The sequence below is a fragment of the Pomacea canaliculata genome, linkage group LG9, assembly GCF_003073045.1.
Source record: "Pomacea canaliculata isolate SZHN2017 linkage group LG9, ASM307304v1, whole genome shotgun sequence".
In the NCBI taxonomy this organism is placed as follows: Eukaryota; Metazoa; Mollusca; class Gastropoda; order Architaenioglossa; family Ampullariidae; genus Pomacea; species Pomacea canaliculata.
The window spans coordinates 23,513,164-23,531,174 of record NC_037598.1 but is presented as its reverse complement, the minus strand read 5'-3'; the positions used below and the strand labels follow the sequence as shown (position 1 = coordinate 23,531,174).

General features: G+C 40.6%; 1 protein-coding gene across 3 annotated transcripts in view; it reads right to left on the bottom strand.

Moving 5' to 3' along the window:
• Positions 1–18,011, bottom strand: part of LOC112572468 — an 85,610-nt gene that overhangs the window by 19,564 nt on the left and 48,035 nt on the right. The window contains exons 13-20 of one of the 3 annotated variants that reach the window (XM_025252164.1): positions 12,422–12,621; positions 11,811–12,257; positions 10,875–11,443; positions 10,112–10,530; positions 8,605–9,345; positions 7,294–7,499; positions 6,711–7,184; positions 5,853–6,199 (exon numbers count right to left, since the gene is read on the bottom strand). The exons of 1 other annotated variant lie outside the window; for it this stretch is intronic. In XM_025252164.1, the coding sequence (XP_025107949.1) occupies positions 5,853–6,199; positions 6,711–7,184; positions 7,294–7,499; positions 8,605–9,345; positions 10,112–10,530; positions 10,875–11,443; positions 11,811–12,257; positions 12,422–12,621 (3,403 nt within the window). Of the gene's footprint in view, positions 1–3,155; positions 4,793–5,852; positions 6,200–6,710; positions 7,185–7,293; positions 7,500–8,604; positions 9,346–10,111; positions 10,531–10,874; positions 11,444–11,810; positions 12,258–12,421; positions 12,622–18,011 lie in introns of those variants that run through there. One more of the 3 variants, XM_025252167.1, reaches the window with a different exon arrangement.

Below are 18,011 nucleotides of genomic sequence, written 5' to 3'. Positions count from 1 at the left end.
CTTATTGGCTGTGAGTGCATGTGAACAACAGGATCCATTTAGATTATGAAATTGCAATTAAAGATTTATTGAATAGTTTAGGGCTGTCAGGGATTTGGGACCAACAAAAGAATAAAAATCTCACCTAACTGGTTTAAATGTAAGTTTAAAAGATGTTTGATAAGTATACACAAAAGTGTTTTCTGAATTGTACGAGAAGGATATTATTGGCAGTAATGAATGTATGACTCTTCTTTTTCCTATGTAAAATACATTATTTGATTACCTTACTGGGACTGTGTAGCCTATTTTAAGTTTAAAACATTAAATAATAATCACCTAATCCAGACTGAAAGTTTTTGCTATGTACCTAGATTATAGCATCACTGTACTAAATGTAAAAGCCTGTGATATTGGCGGCAAATTTCACTACATTCTAGTTTGTGATTACTTTAACAAAGAAAGAAAAAGATGACTTCATAAATTTTATTTCAAAACCAAAATGCAATTAAATTTAATAGTTTCTTGTACTTTAATCAAATATTCACATTTACTTTTAGTCAAGCTCTATGTACATTTATTTAAGCTCTTTATAGAAAGTTATACCATTGAAGGGTAAATGAATAAAATTAATGTGTGAAATGTATAACATCAGTGTTTGAACACCTCCATTGTGGGAACCTTCTTGCTCCTTAGCAACGCTCACAACTTTACCTGAGAAACGCATGTTATACCCCAGGTATCCCATCTGTGCACCAACATACTTCAGCCACCTGCTTTCTCCCTAAACATCCTAAATGAATAATTAACTCTGCACCAGCAAACCATAGAATGTCAGTCGGCAACAACCAGGTAGAATCAGGGATTGTTGTCCATGTTGTGCTGGCATCTGAGCTTACATTTGGTTGCATGAAGAAGTCGTCTCTCATCCTCACAAACAAGTCCTCTTTGCTTCCAGTGTGAACCAGAGCATGAATACGAATATAAGTACTTTATTGCGTCCCCCGTGAACATGTATAATTTTTGCATATTAAAAGCTGGGAAAATAAACTGATAAAAAAATTTACAAAAATATATTTTATCCAGCGTGAAAGCCCTTGTCCTAATGTATCCCAAATATTTACACAGTAAAGCATGGACTGAGTCGTTCTTTACATCAGTATTTTTTTACATTGTTACACAGTTATTAAGTATATTTTAATTTTTTATGGGATAAATTATTAGGAGATTAGTAACAGTAAGTAATGCTGAAAATAAACGTCTTTACGACAAACAAATGAACATTCTAACAATGTTGTGATGCTCCTTTGCCACTTAAAAAGATGTTAGCCCTCCTGACAGTGACCACTTTAAAGAAAAAATAATAATAATAACTCTAACAATAATAATTGAGTGCTTATATCGCGCAGTATTACAACCAAAGCAGGTCGCCTCTCTGCGCTTACACGAGATAAGTGAAATGACACAGAAAACAATAACATGCTACCAGTCGCTGAGCCACAGCTGACAAAATACAAGGTAACAAGACTGTCATTGAGTAAGTAAAAGTTAAACACAAATAATAACAACGAAATCAAGAATTAAATTGTGATAAAAAAATTTTTAGTCACATTTTGAAACAGATATGTTTTCAGTGAGTGTTTAAATACCGATTTTGAATCTGATTAGAGAAGGTGGTATTGAAGATATTTTCATTGTATTAAAATACTGGAGAGCATACGTGGTTTGTATGTGTGTATGTGTGTATGTAGGTACTTTTTGAGAGATGTAGGAGACTAGTTGCCAGCTCGAACGCTTTTTGCTCTCTCGCAGGACAACAGTAAGTAAGTGATGTCTCGGTGTGCAAGACAACGGTGACCAGGGCCATTCCATCTCCCACAGCAGCCCCGAGAACAGAGAAGCACTAGTACCCCGTGTTTTTCATCGAAAGCCCCTTACCCCCCTTCTCCCTCCTACACACACAACCAAGGGTAAGTGGTCCACATGTCATGTGCAATCTTGGGAAAGATTAAGGTTAATGGAGTCAACCCCTTAGTACAGACTAGGCACAGTGTCCACCTACCCAGACTTACAAGCGGTCGAAGAGTATTGCTTATGGTCTTGCTTGGAGAGAAGATGGGCACTTCCAAGTGTACAAGTAGATAAACAACACTGGCTGAACAACTTAAAACATCATGTTGTATCAGTCAAGGACAGAATCAAATATAATCGTGCTGCAATCAAGCTAGATAAAGAACTTCCATCGGTATGTGGAATGTCCGCATATTATCCCAAAGTTACAAGGTTGAAAAACAGCTTCCCATTGAGCTGAAATGATACTCCCTGAATATCGGGGGACTGGCTTGGGTTAAGATGGACAAGATTTTTGAGAAACAACAACTGATGAAGAAGACAGGGTCTGGTACAGCGGGAGGAAACCAGCCACGAGTATAGAGTTGGCTTTCTCGTCCATCGGGAAGTATTTGGAACAGTCAGCTTGAATCACATTAGCGGCAGCTGCTCTCCGTTCATAGATGCCAGACTAAACAATGTCCCAATTGTTCAAGTTTACTTTCAGAATTTCATAGACAATGAAGGGAAGTAGTATTATAAACAGCTAAGAAAGTCAGTGCCGAGAAAGAAGAGTTAGTAGTACTTGGTGTCTGAAATGCAAAGATCGGCCCACAATACGAAGGAACGGTAGGTAAATTCGGTCTGAGAGAAACCAACAAGAGCCTAAGGCTCCCCGAGTTCTCATAAAACTACTGAATCACCCTAACTAGTACTCCATATCCCCACAAGGAGTCAAGGACAGTAACTTGGAATTCCCTAACCGGTTTGGTCAACTAGTTCCACTACAGTATACTGCCGCAGACGCTTCAAATCCAACATCAACAATGCTAAAATGAGATCATATCCGGGTACTAACAAAAACAACGACCATGACCTTGCTTTTAAAAGTCTGAAAATAAAGGTGAAGGCGAAGCGTCCCACAAGTACTCCCGAGCCTCGACTTGAAGCTGCGAGACCACGCGAAATGACGAAACAGTAATTGTAACAGTCGCGTACCACCCCCAGCGTCCCCAGTAGCACCCTCGCGACCACTCGCACAGCCGCACGAACACGCACCCAGTCGCTCAGCCAGAGTTGGGACACGACTTACCTGTCCAACCGAAGACCACAACAAAGACGATATGAACGATGCAAATAAGAAGTTTAATCCAAAAGTAAAAACAAACACAACAAAACACGAATACACCTAATAAAAACGGAGAAAATAACCTTACGAGTACTCGCAAAAGAAACGGGGACTACCCCACACAAAGAAAATAAAATAAAAAATAAAATATGTAGCCCTGATATTTCTTATTTCTTCTAGCTTCCCCTAAAAACACCACTTGTCAAACTTCTAGACTCTCTGATTATCAGCTTTGATGTCACCTTCGGGGTCAGGAACAGAACATCTTGTTTCAGACAAACATTGCAAGGGTTACAGTCTTGGCCCATAGGTACATTTTAGACCTTTTTGCTCGTGCTGTTTTCTATGTTTTCTGAAACTTACCCTGACTTTAACTTCTCTAATATCTATTATCTTGTTTGTCTTATTTTTTCTTTAAAATCTCCCTGCATATTTTTTTAAATAGTTCTCAGTTTTAAAATAATCCAAATCTCATTTCACCGACACTTTGGTGTACAACTGTTGAATCATAACTACACGACATCTCAGTCAGCATTGAATCACCTTGCTACTCTTAAACTTCCAGGCTGTTTAGCTGACACTTTCAGGAACCTTTCCCTTTACTAGGATTCTGTTAATGTGAGGTCATAGGTCATTTCACACCAAGACCATTTAGCCTCACAGCAAAAGTCGCTTGTTCCAGCTAGGTCCATTTCATCTCACGTAGGTCCACTTTGTCCCAAAACCAAAAAGTCAAATCATCCTGAGCCCAAAGGACAAATCGATCACCGATAGAAAAATATTTTACCAAAAGAGCCATAGGTTATAAAGTCAAGTCGTCAGCCAGGTTCGTTATGTTTCAAAGAAAGTGTGTGTGTGTATGCGTGTGTTGTACGCTATGTTTTGTGTGTGTGTGTGTTTGTGTGTGTGCTGTACATCGTGTTGTGTTGTGTGTGTGTGCTTACTATGTGCGTGTTCATGTATTAAAAGTACATTGTAAGTTTACCATGTAAAGGTGTGTGAACGTACCCGTGTATCTAAGGCCCTTTGAGTTCGGCTTTGGTGCTGGGAGAAAGCGTTATAAAAATTACTGTTATCATCTGTTTATCACCGACGCAACGTTTTGAAGGGCGGTCTACCGTGGTCCAAGAACATGAGGAGAGTGAGTGACAATCACCAACTGTGAAGTGCATCTCGACATGGCGTGCAGGCGGACAGGGTTGTTCTCAAGGCCGTGAAGATCCACACAAACGACGACTTTCCGCTCCAGGCCTCGGACGGCGTCATAGTCAGCCACCCACACTACGTCACTGGCAGCCGTGGCCACGTCATCGATGTTCTCTTTCTCCATCGCCTGAACTGGAACGCACTGTGACATCAGTCCAGACCATATATTCGGCTTGTTAGGGTTAGGGGTAGGGTTCTCGTAATCAAAGTCATCGAACCACATGTCTTCCTCGCTATATATGTCTTCATAGCTTTCGAATGACCATCCAGACAACACATTGGAGTTGTTTCTTTCCTCCAGTCCAGGCTCAGCAACTGTGACGTCACTCTCACCACTCCACCACAACACGAGCATGTCTCTCCACTGCAGTGGATCGGGGGACGATGTAGCTGTGTTGCCACATGCAGGATTGGTAGAGTTGGATGATTCTGAAGATTAAAATATTAAAACTATAAATTATAAAGTCTTTTTTAAATACTATTTAAGAAAATATAAAGATGGACAAGGAAATACGAAAAGGAGAAAAGCTATAGACTTCTTAACACCTTTATTGCTTCGCTGATGACGTTCGTGTTGATCGTGGTGTAGACTCACACCCATAATACTAAGTACTCCAAAGCAGTTTTTCCTCTTCTATAACACTGGCAGAATTTGGTTTGTAGACACTGAAAACCTTAGAGTATTGCTATCATGCTAATCACAATCATTTCAATGCAACAAACATTAAATTTTACAGAATTTAATTTAGAAGCAGTTTTATCCACAGATTGAATTAAATTCCATTTTGAACGAATGACAGTTCAAAACAATAACTGGTAAATAGAAATCAGAGTAATGACAAAGATGCGGACTTTAACATGTATTTCAATTCAATAATTAACAGTAATTTTAAGTGGGATACAGATTGGCACTGTATGAACTCGGTGTGAAGTTGCGTCAGGAGCTATGTTATATTTATGATTTTTCCAAATATAACATAGGGAAATTATGGTTGTGCAGTGCTCAGCAGACAAAAACTAAAACTATCTCAAATAACCCAGATAGCATGCAAACGTTTTAAAAACGTTTTAAAAACGTTTTAAAATGTTTACATAAAACGTTTGAAAAATGTTTGCAGAAAATGTTTTTAAAACGTTTATCATGCCCATCAAAGTAATGTTTTTAAAACGTTTTCTGCAAACATTTTTATAACGTTTTTCAAATGTTTTTAAAACGTTTTATAAACATTTTTCTGTAAAACATTTTAAAAACATTTAATAAATATTCGTATGTAAACGTTTTTGAAACGTTTTTAAAATGTTTTCATGCTATCTGGGAAACCAACTAAAGTTGACATTTTGGACCAAAACAGACGCACACGGGAATGGTTTTCTGTAGAAATAATCCTGCTTTAGACTAAAAAAAGTCTACGTGGACACGAAAATGAAAGTAACCTGCGATGGGAGAAAAAGACGAAAATAAACATTCACGGAACTACAGTTCACCTACCTGGGTCCCTCAGACTCCACAAGAATCGTCCCAGCTCTCTCCCGCATTCTTCACAGTCATTTGGGCTTCTTTGCAACGAGTGACCTTGACCAATGAACTTTAACCTCGGGCCATCTGTGTGGCTGGGTATTCCGGTGGCGCTGTAGGCTCTAACATCTTGACTGAATCTGATTTCTTCTGCTTTTGCGACTTCTCTTACCACCGTGGGAGGAGAGCGGAGGGGTAGGGTTAAGTATTCCTGTTCCCAGCCATTGAGTGAGAGACCATGGAGGCAGGATGCGGCCCACAGACGGAGATCAGCAACTTGTTCCAACAGCTTCTCGCAGAAAGTCTTGAAGGTATCTTGTCTGAGTGTCAAAAATACAAACACTTTACTGAGGTTTCATAGTCACATAAGAGTGTGAATGAGTGTGTGCCTGCTTTTGGAATGTTTGTTTGTTTACTTGTTTGTTTGTTTGTTTGACTCTGAGTGAGTGTAGAATTACATGAATCCCATCACCGCACATAATAAGTCGCAAGAATATATGAACTAGATACAAAAGTTTAGTTGGTCTGAAGAAACACACATAAACAAAGAGCAAAAGGAAACTCAACTTTCCCTTTGAAATAAGATAATAGTTATACACAGGTCAATACGGCTTTAACTTGAGAGACCCAAATACATTTTTTTAAATGACACAATAAAGTTCTCTTTCTGATGTCTGATTTTGTAGACATTCTTGATATACAGGTACTTTTATGTAGGCAGGAGACACGCAGTCAATGCAGTCAGAAAGGGAAAATATTTTCATGGCTGTCCTCCATCTTAATTAGCTATTGATATGTGTATGGCATCTGCGTCAGAATTTTGCAACTTACCCGAAGCTGTGATCCACCTCATCGACGATGACATGCAAGGGATTTTTATGAGCAGCTTGCACCAAGTCATTAACAGCTTTCTCTACGTCTGCTTTATCACGAAACTCGTATTTTAAAAACATAAGTTGGCTGGGTGTGCCTGCACCTTCTTCATCCAAAGTTGTTTGCAGCAGATTATACAGCATGGTGCACGAAGGAAGGCTTTTGTCCCACGTACTCACGACGTGGACGAGTTGTTTATTGCGCAGCCAGTCTGTCGCCATCAGCTGCAGCATCACGGTTTTGCCCGTGCCAGGAGGGCCGTGCAGAAGGACTCTAGGACGACCTCTCTGCAGTAGATTCACCTGCTCTGGAAACAAAGTTATTTCAGCAAAACACATTCCAGTCGCAGACACAGCCTGTGCCATGGTCTTGACACTCAGTCGTGGGGAGATTACACAGGACACTGTGACTGTTGTAGCTGGACCACAGAACCTGAAATAAGTGTAATGCTGTAGTCAACACAATGCCACTCATGTTACACTTTAGTTTCTAGCGTATCTGTAAAATTGTGTTGATGTGTTTGCAACTGTTTTCTGTTTACCTTGCCACTAGTGTCTTGTACAGTTCAGAAGTCATCTGACGGTACGGTCCAGACACAGCAACTCGCCGCTGCCACCATGTCGCGAGCTCCCCCAGCACGTGGTCATCGACATCCCAAGGCGTCCTGAGGTCAGACAACTGGTCACAGCACACACACAGACCTGTAATGTCGGCGGGATCTGCTGCTCCCAGGCACCGACACAGTTCCTGTAATTAATATATATATACAACAATGGTGTGGAGTTCTCACAAGAATACAAATAAACAATTAACCGCACAACATAGAAACAGACACCTCAGTAAATAGTGTGTGTAAGTGTGTGTGTCTTTGTGTAGTGTGTGTGTATTATTCTAATCGTTGGTGAATATTTTAGTGATCACGTGTTCATTTTAATTATAAACTGTTAAATACGTTTCAGAGTATAATGTTCAACTATTTTCTTATAAAAAAATAGTGGTCTAGAGAGACTGAAGTTAATCTTATAAACACCGAACAAGAGTGATGGCCCTCTCAGCTACCACGTCTACCCATGATGTACCCCCCAACGACAGGTGGCGGTCAAAGGTAAAATAATTAATGACTAAATGAGTCTACTCATCACAGCTGGCGCAATATCTCTCAACATGTGGGCTGAATATGCCGGCTCGGCAACACGACTATAGCAATGTTGGGGAATATCTTCCTTCTAACGAATAAGTAGAAGTCTACACTCCCTCACTGTGGCCTCGGCCTCACAGTGACTGTGACACTTTCTTTTGCTTTCGACGTATCGTGGCATCGATACGGCTACACTATCCTTGAATTAACTTTACACTTTGTAAACAAAATGTTCTTTTTTTCCTAGCTTCCATTAACGTTCTAACACCTTTCTGTTTGAGGTCAAACATCTTTGTCACCTCATTCCTACATTCAGACCATTAAATAGAGGTCATGGACGGGAATTCGTTCCAATAATAAAGTAGGAGGAGGAGTGGTACATTTAATAACCTGTCAAAGATTTTACATCAAAAGTCCAATCAGATTGTTATAAAAATAATTATGAGTATCTTTTCATCGCTGATTTACAGAGACTATCTAGCAAACGTATGTATAAAAGTCCATATTTTTTATTGCTTTTTCGCATGTTACCTTGTCTATAAATAAGACATCTTACGACTGACTTTTGAAACAATGAAAAGTTGGAAAGTCTTGTTGACAATAGATCAATGTACATCGACCCTCTCCATTTGAATATTTAAGATTTTAAAGTAGAATTAAAATAGTTATTTAAAGCATCGTACACAAGGAGAATTGCGCTCTCAGCAACCTTACCTGTGACAGCTTGGGGTCGCCCTCGATGGCCTGTTGCACCTGACGAGCTGTGAGGTTCGGGAGAGCCATCGTCTTACACACGCGCACACCGGGGGCCACATCGTGCACGAGGTGAGACAACATGACTTCCGCCTTGTCCAGCTGACCCACAGCTTCTCGAAGCTTCTTTCTAATACTTTGGTCTATATCTTGCTGTGACATATTCAGAGCTTGTACATTGGCTCCCACAGATTTCACTTCACAGATAACGAGGCCATGGTGTCGGTGAATGAGTAAAACATCGAAGTCGCCATCTTTACAACTTTTCGGGTGGTGAGGAGGCAGGTTCTTAGCTGAGGGTAACTGTGATGCTGCAGCAGCGTAGCAAGGTTCACCCAGGTACTGTCCGAACTGTAACTGACTCAGTGCAACAAACACCTCCCTGTTATTTTCTGATAGTTTTTGTAAACAAAAGATCACCCGTTGCATGGCTGCAGCATCTCTGATGTCACTGTCCTGCACTGCCGTAGGTTGTGATACTGTAGTTATATCACCACCTAATACAGGATGGACAGACATCCCGGTCTTTCCTGTTGCTTCTTGAGGAACAAGAACTTCCCCACCCACCAATAGCCTCCTGGTCATGGGCACGCGGTTCATGAAGACAGGAGGAAGAAAGTGAGCTTTTGTTTCAAGATCAGGAAAAGCGTTTTCAACCCAGCTCATCCAGATTTTCTCGACTGGTTTGCAGATGATTCCCTGCTATGAAATAAAAATAATACGTGCAAACACGAAGAAAACAAATTGTTATCTACTAAAATAGATCAACTTAGCTCACACGAAAGTACTTAAAATCATGTACTATTAAAATGAATCGTGGAAGTTAGTAGACAGTAGCTGTTTTGGGACAAATCGCCTGGGACAATATGTGTGTGTGTGTGTGTGTGCATTATAGGATAACACTAGAAACATCCAGTTTCTGATTCTTTGATTGGTTTGACGGGAAAGTGCTTTCATCTAGAGGTGATTTAGCACTGGGCGAAGAGGTGGAAGGGCGAAAAAAACTGAAATACCTGGAGAAAACCCCCAACACCTTAACATGTGTCTCATAAAGAGTCCTGAGACGAGATCTGACCCCTGAGCCTCACGACAGTGATGACAGGCGAGTGTTGTAACGACTACATGCCGAGCGCCTCGCTTCCCATTTGTATGTTTAAATGAAGAATAAGAAAATGATTGACCTCGCCAATGTAGCTGACATGTCGGGTAGAAGTAGAAACTAAAATATTTCTCCCTCTATAGCCTTTTTGTTGAGGTTACCAGAGCAACATTACGATATCCTCACTCAGCCAGTTGTCATAATCTCATAGTCCTTCTCTATACTAAAGCCAACAATGTTGCCTAATGAGTGACACGGTCTCCATACATTCAGTGTTTACTTGTCAGTCATTATTCAAGTGTCTCTAGTCACTGTCTAGTCAAAGTTACACCTCGAGTGTTCATTGGCCAGTGAAAGTGAAAGTCTCACCTGCTGCGAAGACGATGTCGACTGACTGCATCTTCCTGGCGGCTGGTTACACTTACTTGGTGACTGACCACATCCTTCTGGCGACTTGGAGTGAGTCACTGTTACCACCCATGATGTGCACGTACCGAACATATCAATAAAGTTCCAATCCACAAAGAAGATCATTTTTTTATATTTCATATGCCACGTGTCAGATGTCACCAAAACAGTGTCAGCTTTGTCTTCACTCGTACGCGCTCTCTCATTCACACTCACATTAACAGGAACACCCTCAGATCGTAGCCCAGACACAAAGCCAGAATGGTCGCTTATACTATCTGACTCCAACACCACCAACACATCTCTCCACTGGAGAAGAACCGCAGGTGTTGTCGCGCTGCCTGTTGTAGTAAGCATGGTGGTCGTTGTTCCTGAAACATCTGTTTGTAAAGTCCAACTTTTAACTTTAAACATTAAATATTCGTGTGAAGAAGAAAAGACAGGATTCTCTCAACACCTTGATTTCTCAGTTATCACATTTGTTGTCATTAGGTTCAAGCTAATGAATGTATTGTGTGTTAACATGTACGTGTGTTAATACTAAAATAACTTACAGACGACTTCATGTCACCTTGGTGTCGACTAAAAGAAACTTCCCTTAGACTCAGATAAGCCCAAATTTGGATTACAATAAAATTAAAACCACAGCATACACGAAGACTCAATCAAACTGAGCCAGGGACTAAAACAAAGACATAAATTTACCTCAGCTGAAAAAACCTACCTGGGTCTATATATGTGCGTAATAATCTGCCCACCTCCTGGCCACATTTTTCACAGTCACCTGGTCCTTTCTCTGAATGATCTTCACCGATAAACTTAAAGCTTGAGCGAGAGGCTAAAAACTTTAAACCGGCATCAGAGTGTTGGTAATCGCCATCAGAGTGTTGACAATCGCCATCAGAGTGTTGACAATCGCCATCAGAGTGTTGACAATCGCCATCAGAGTGTTGACAATCGCCATCAGAGTGTTGACAATCGCCATCAGAGTGTTGACAATCGCCATCAGAGTGTTGACAATCGCCATCAGAGTGTTGACAATCGCCATCAGAGTGTTGACAATCGCCATCAGTGTGTTGACAATCGCCATCAGAGTGTTGACAATCGCCATCAGAGTGTTGACAATCGCCATCATTCATTGGAAAATCGACATAAATGGCTTCACAAATCCTTTTCAATAACTGGCGTATCCAGCCAGAGGGTGAAACTGTAAGATAGAAGTTCGCTGCCCAAAGATGGAGGTCAGGAACTTGTTTAAGCAGCATCTCACAAAAAGTGATAAAATTCTCTGACCTGCAATATATTAAATACTTAGTATACACAATTAAAACACTTTCTGTCCCAAAGGTTTATTTATATACATCTGTTTCGTACTCGTATGTATGGTGTGTGTGTAAGAAACAAGTATACTGTATAGTCTGCATAAGCCTTTACTGTCTCCTTTCTGTGCGAAAAACAAGAAAGTTTATTTGGTCCACAGAAGATTTAGACATATAAAGGCCAACATCAATTCTCATGTGATATTCATGTTCTTTAAATTCACAGTGTGCCTACTGAGCCGTACCAAAGATTTGTTATACTTTGACTTCGCTCGTGGCTTTGGATAAACCTAGTCTCAGTAAGTCTTGTATGACAGTCTGTAAACAGCTGTACATCTTACCAATAAAAGGATCCCACGTTGTCTGCAACGACGTACAGCGGTTTGTTGTTGGCAGTTTGCGACAGGTAGTTCACTGCCTTCTCCACATCACTGTCTTCACGAAAGTTATATTTCAGAAGATGCAGGTGGCGACCTGTCCCAGAACCTGGCTGCGTGCGGGTAACTTGCTGCAGCTGCATGTACAGCGTGCTGCATGCCTCGTGGCTTTCATGCGACGTACTAACGACGTAAACGACGTTCTCCCTCCGCAACCATTCTGTCGCTGTCACCTGCAGCAGCCTGGATTGGCGCGTGACTTTATCTCCGGCCAGGATGACTCTGGGAAGACCTTGGTTCAGTAAAAGCATCTCTTCAGGTAACAAGCCTATTCGTGTAAAACCTTTGTAAACAGCCCAGATCTTGTGAGGGGGATCCACCCAAGACACTTCTCTTGCCGGACCACATAACCTAGAGCATTGAGTGTATCACGTGGTCAGCACGATGCCAATGAAAACGATTAATTCATTATTTAAATTTTGGAAATATCAGCAATGTTCTACAAATGCCTTTTCTATTTATTGGGTGTCGGTGGAATATAGATGAAATGTGTACGTGCCGCTTTATCTCCTCACCTTGCCACCAGTCTTTTATACAGGTCAAAGGTCATCTGAGGATCTGGACCAGACACAGCAACTCGCTTGTGCCACCACTGACATAGTTTTGTGTCGACGCTTTTCACAAACCAATAAGTTATGTTAGGTAACTGGTCAGAACACAGACAAAGCCCAGTGATATCAGCAGGATCTGCTGCTTCCAGACACCGACACAAATCCTGTAATACACGCATATATATTTACACATAGATATATACAAACACCAAACAACTCACTTAAATGTCTGTCTTTCCGGCTAGTAGTGTGTGTTGGTTACACTCTGTTAAACTGTAAGGTAGCTAGGTTGACAAGGTCTTTTGGATGTCTTTCGTGTCAACATTTGCTGATGTGCATGTCTAGATAACTTCAAACTTACTTCTCCATAAACAAACATCCAAAAAAAATCTGAGACACTTTCTCCGCGTCCTTACCTGTGACAACTGGGGGTCGCCCTCGATGGCCTGTTGCACCTGACGAGCTGTGAGGTTCGGTAGAGCCATCGTCTTACACAAGCGCACACCGGGGGCCACATCGTGCACGAGGTGAGACAACACGACTTCCGCCTTGTCCAGCTGAGTCACAGTTTCTCGAAGCTTCTTTCTAATATATTGGTCCATATCGTTCTGTGACGTATTCAGATCTTTCACATTGTCGCTAACCGCTTTCACTTCACAGAAAATAAGACCGTAGTGTCGGTGAATAAGTAAGATATCAAAGTCTCCCTCTTTCCAGTTCTTTTTGTGAAGAGCTCGCAAGTCTTCAGGTAAGGTTCGTCGTGCTGCTGTTGCTGCTGCTGCTGCTGCTGCGTAGCAAGGTTCACCCACGTACTGTCCAAACTTTGACTGACGCAGTGCAACGAACTGCTCCCTGGTGGACAACTGTCTGAGGGCAGCCATCACCCTGTGGACGACTAGGTCATCTCTGATGTCACCTTCCTGCCGGATGGTCCGTTGTATTTCCGCAGTTGTAGCAGAAGTCAAAGCAGGATGAGTGGGTTTCTCAGCCTTTCCTTCTGTTTCTATGGTCCAGCTCTCGCAGACAGGTGGAATGAAGTAAGCGATGTTTTTATCATTACGAATCAGTCTATTAGCCCATGTGATCCGCAATTCCTCGTATTTTTTGTAAAGGCCTTCCTGTTGATATATCATTTACATGTAAAGGTCCAGAGAGAGCCTTCAAGAAAAGTCTATAAAACCATTCTTACAAGATTTATTTCTACCTTGCTTGGAAGAACCCCCAAGCGATAATAAAGTGATACATACAACTGGAATAAAAGCAACTAGTCTACAGTCTATATTATCAACTGTCCCTGTAAACCTAAATGTGCATTTTTTAGTTTAATCGTGTGTTTATGATGAGTGTGTGTGTCTGTGAAAATGTATGCTTGTGGATTAGTGTGTGTATGTGTGAATGTGTATGTGTGCTTGTGCGACTGTCAGTCTTGACGTGTGTGTGTTCATTCAAAGCCTGTCGAGCTTATCAAATGCACTCAACTACCCTATGGCCTGGAGATGAGCTAAAAAACCAACTATACAACAATAATCAATGTTTATATCAACTTTCATATAAAACTATTGATTAGCATAAAGTAACAGGAAGATATTTTCAAAAGTGTTTATAATTCTACGGGATGAAAGGGCCGATGTCTTACCGTGAGATTTCCGTTAGTTCACATGTGGAGGTCAGTTCTGTGTCTTTGCATGCAGGACCAACAGATGGAAGCTGTCCTTTGTCTTTTGAATGAATTGTGGTTGGATGGCGGTCTGTCTTAATGTGTCATGATGTTGTTGATTGTTGATGTTGTGTGTGGTTCAAGCATCTTTTACTAATTGCCGTCTGGGACAAATAAATGTGTATCTTATCTAAGTATTCTACTAAAAAAATTAGGATTATCATAATATATTTAAGTAATTATTAGTTCGTTTAGAACTTCTTTAGGATTTTTGAAGGGAGTAGAGTTTTGTATGGAGGTAGACCTGTGTGTTTATAGGTCTACAGTAATGTGGACAAGTTCAGGATGTTTGAACTTCAGCTTCAGCCTGGTCGGTTGTATTGGGACTCAAAGCATTGTATAGTCACTGTAGTGCCAAGCACTATTGTAAGAATGTTTCTGTCCGACATCACAGCGATTCATAGTTGTCTAGTCAGCAATCGTCTCTACAGCAGCCACATTCACCAGTTCTCGAGCCAATGAAGCTACTCAGTGGGTGACGATCCTCACTTTCTTTCACACTTGATGTACTACAGGCAGTGACATCAGGACCTCATCTGTCAACCGGACGGCAACTGATCCTTTCCTGCAGCAGCTGTTGTCCGAACATTGATTCGGGATCAGAACTGACCGGCAACATCGTTGGTTGGTTTATTTCGTAGGAAAATGCTTCCACCTTGAGGTGATTTCGCACTATGGGGTAGGGGGAGGAAGGAGGGGAGGAAACCGGAGTGCCCGGGCGAAAAAACCCGATGCCTCATCCCTGTGGACAGGTGTCACATACAGACAGTGTCCCAAGATGAGATCTGAAACCTGAGTCGCTCACTACAGTGGTGACAAGCGAGTGTTATAACCACTACACTACCCGCGCCCCCATCTTATGCAAACTGTACAAGAACCAGCTGTGTAGAGGCCACGTTGTTCTTTTTCTCATGGTGTTGGTGACAAAACACATGGTGGTTTTTATTCTTCTTTTTTTTTCTTAGTTACACAACCATTGACCTGTAGAACACGAAACACGCTGCAAGCACCATATGCCATCTGTCGCATGAATGGAATGAAATGGTGTTCATGTGACATCATGCTAATTATCTTGTTCTCGCGGGTCTACATTACTGGATTTTCCCGTTATTTTCTGTAATGCAAGTTAAACCACCGTTGTTCTCTAACTTGAAATTCTTGCATGCTATGGATTGGCTCAAATTATTGTGCGCAAACTCCACCACCAGCATCAATATTTAAATAAAGAGTTGATAATATGATTATTTGAGTCGGACTAGCTGTCATCTAGTCTAGGAAGAAGTCTAATAAAAGCTTGAAACCATTTTAAGTCTGAATCGGTTGTTCAGGGTGCACGACCAACATAATTGTTGTCTTTTAATTTTGTATAATTGTTGTTGGTTGTACTGTCGTCAGTGCACCGACATTTACCTACCCCTGGGGAATAGGAGTAAATAAAATACCCTGACATAATCCAAAGTTTCTACTCTTTAATACTTGATGACTTCCTGTGTCCTTCTGTACTCGTCACGTATTTTCCCAGCAGAATTTCGGGTTTAAACATACACAAGACAAATCTATTAAGGCTGATTTATCTACAGAGTAGCATATATGTGACCCTCCACGACGAAATGTCTTAAGTCGCGCGGACCAGTTTTGTGCTAGAGGCCCCGAATGGTGATAGTTTTGTGCAGTTTGACTTTTCTTTAAAAATGGATTCCTTGCTTATTAAACCATCAAAAAAAATACACTGGTATGTTAATATAAAAGTTGAAAGTCGACTTAAAATATGTTCTAATCGAAGTACCCTGCTGCGATCCGTACAGATTTCAGACGAAATTCAAACGCTGTTTCGATACTGTTTCTTAGTCATAACCCCATCGTGTTATACCTTGACAGAAAGCCCGCAGTCTGTATGTTAAACTTCTTTAAAGAACGATTCAAATATTAACCGATCAAAAGATTTGTCTGCAAAAGTTTAGGAGTAAGCAGACCCGGTCGGCCATCTTGACGTTAATCTTTGAACCCGCTTTTCTCAAAATGGCGGCAACCGTACTGTCAAACTTCAAACGTTCATAGCTCACTGAATTTTAGAACTAGAACAACAACTTTTGCATCGAAAGAACTTTCAGAATATGTACTTTTTAAAAATATGTAATTGGACAAAGCTCAATTTTCCGACTAAAGACTCATTTCGTCGTGGAGGGTCATATATATATAATGATCAAACGTACATATACAAATTTCTTAGTTTTGTTAATCTTTTCCTTTGGTAAAAGCATTCAGATAAAGAAATAAAATCGAAATACATGTCAATGTTTTCCTAAATGTGAAGGTATTTCTACATACATAGATATAGACATAGCGATGAGTAAATGTATTTTTATCGAGAAAATAATTTTGTGTTACATCCTTTTACCTTTAAAACTACTTTAAAACCTGTCGACATAACCTAATATAGTTTCGCCGAAACCGGGTTGTATTAATTTTTGTTCCAAAAGGGTATTAAAACTTATTTTTTAGGAGATTTCTTTTTTTCAACTACAAAAATCTACATTTATTCTAATACAGTCATCTTCTGGGACATCGTCATAACTCTCCAAACCTTGAATTTCTTGTTACTTCTTTTATACAGAGGCGCATGTCTCTCGTCTAAAGATGGCTGCATGGGCACTTACACATTTATTTATGATTTATGGTACCATTTAATTTAAGCATTAATGTAATAATACTATATCTATTTATTAAAAATATATGTATACATGTACATATAGAGATACATGAGTGAGTCGGTTTTTTTCCCTAACATCATAATGATGATGATCCTAGCATGTGGAAGTTCAGAAAGTAATTTCAGTTCCGGCATCAGTTACAAGCTGCGACATATAGTCACTCACCAAATGTATTAACATTAACAGAGCTACATGTACAAAGTATGTTTTCTGTCAGTGGCTGTCATCTCACCTCACACCACCCTGATTGCTTAAAGTGAGAGTGAGTGATATACACAGCCTCACAGTCACAGTCTCTTAATGTCTTGCACAGTCACCCCTAGTTAAGGTCACATAGTCAAGATTCTGTAGTCACGATGATGACTGTCATCAGTGTCTCACCTGCTGTGAAGAAGACAACGGCTGACCACTACTGTCTGGCGACTGACCACTGGTCCCTGCTGTCTGAAGATCATCGGACATGGCTATGGACTGATAATGGACGAGGTTCTACAAACTGAGGAGCTACGACACCTTTGACATTTGTGTCCTGGTGGTGTCCGTACACTTGGTGCTTTCATCTACACACTTTTCTTATGTTGTTTTTAGCTTTCTTTCCATCGAACAACACTGACCCTCGTAGAGGGTGGAAGCATGTGAGCCTATGTCTTCATCAACCAGGGACTTTAGTGTCTCCAGAACAAGTTAAATGAGTCATCAAAATGGCGACCGTGTTGAGCCTTTGGTTATTTGATGCCATTCTATACAATCGGGTTTTCATGCAATGACTCAAGTGTCAAGGTCTGAGTTGTCTCCTCTACGTTGACAACGAATACGCTGAAAACAAATATTACATAGAAACTCTTGCGATTAATGCAAAGATTTTACTCATTTCTCGTTTTACTTCGTATTAAAATTGATAAATATTTTTCTGCTTTCTTACTTTCTCGTTTTTTAAAAATTCCTGTCAGCTAAGCAGATCAAGTGCTTTGTTTAGGAATTGTAAATCGCGTTTCTAGCTTATAGAACATTCACATTACAGCAGGTACTTTTGGTCATACGTGTGTGTGCTTGAGCGCATGCGTAATGTGTGTATTTATTTGCTCGCGCGTGTGTGTGTGTTAAAAAGAATGAATGGGAAAATCTA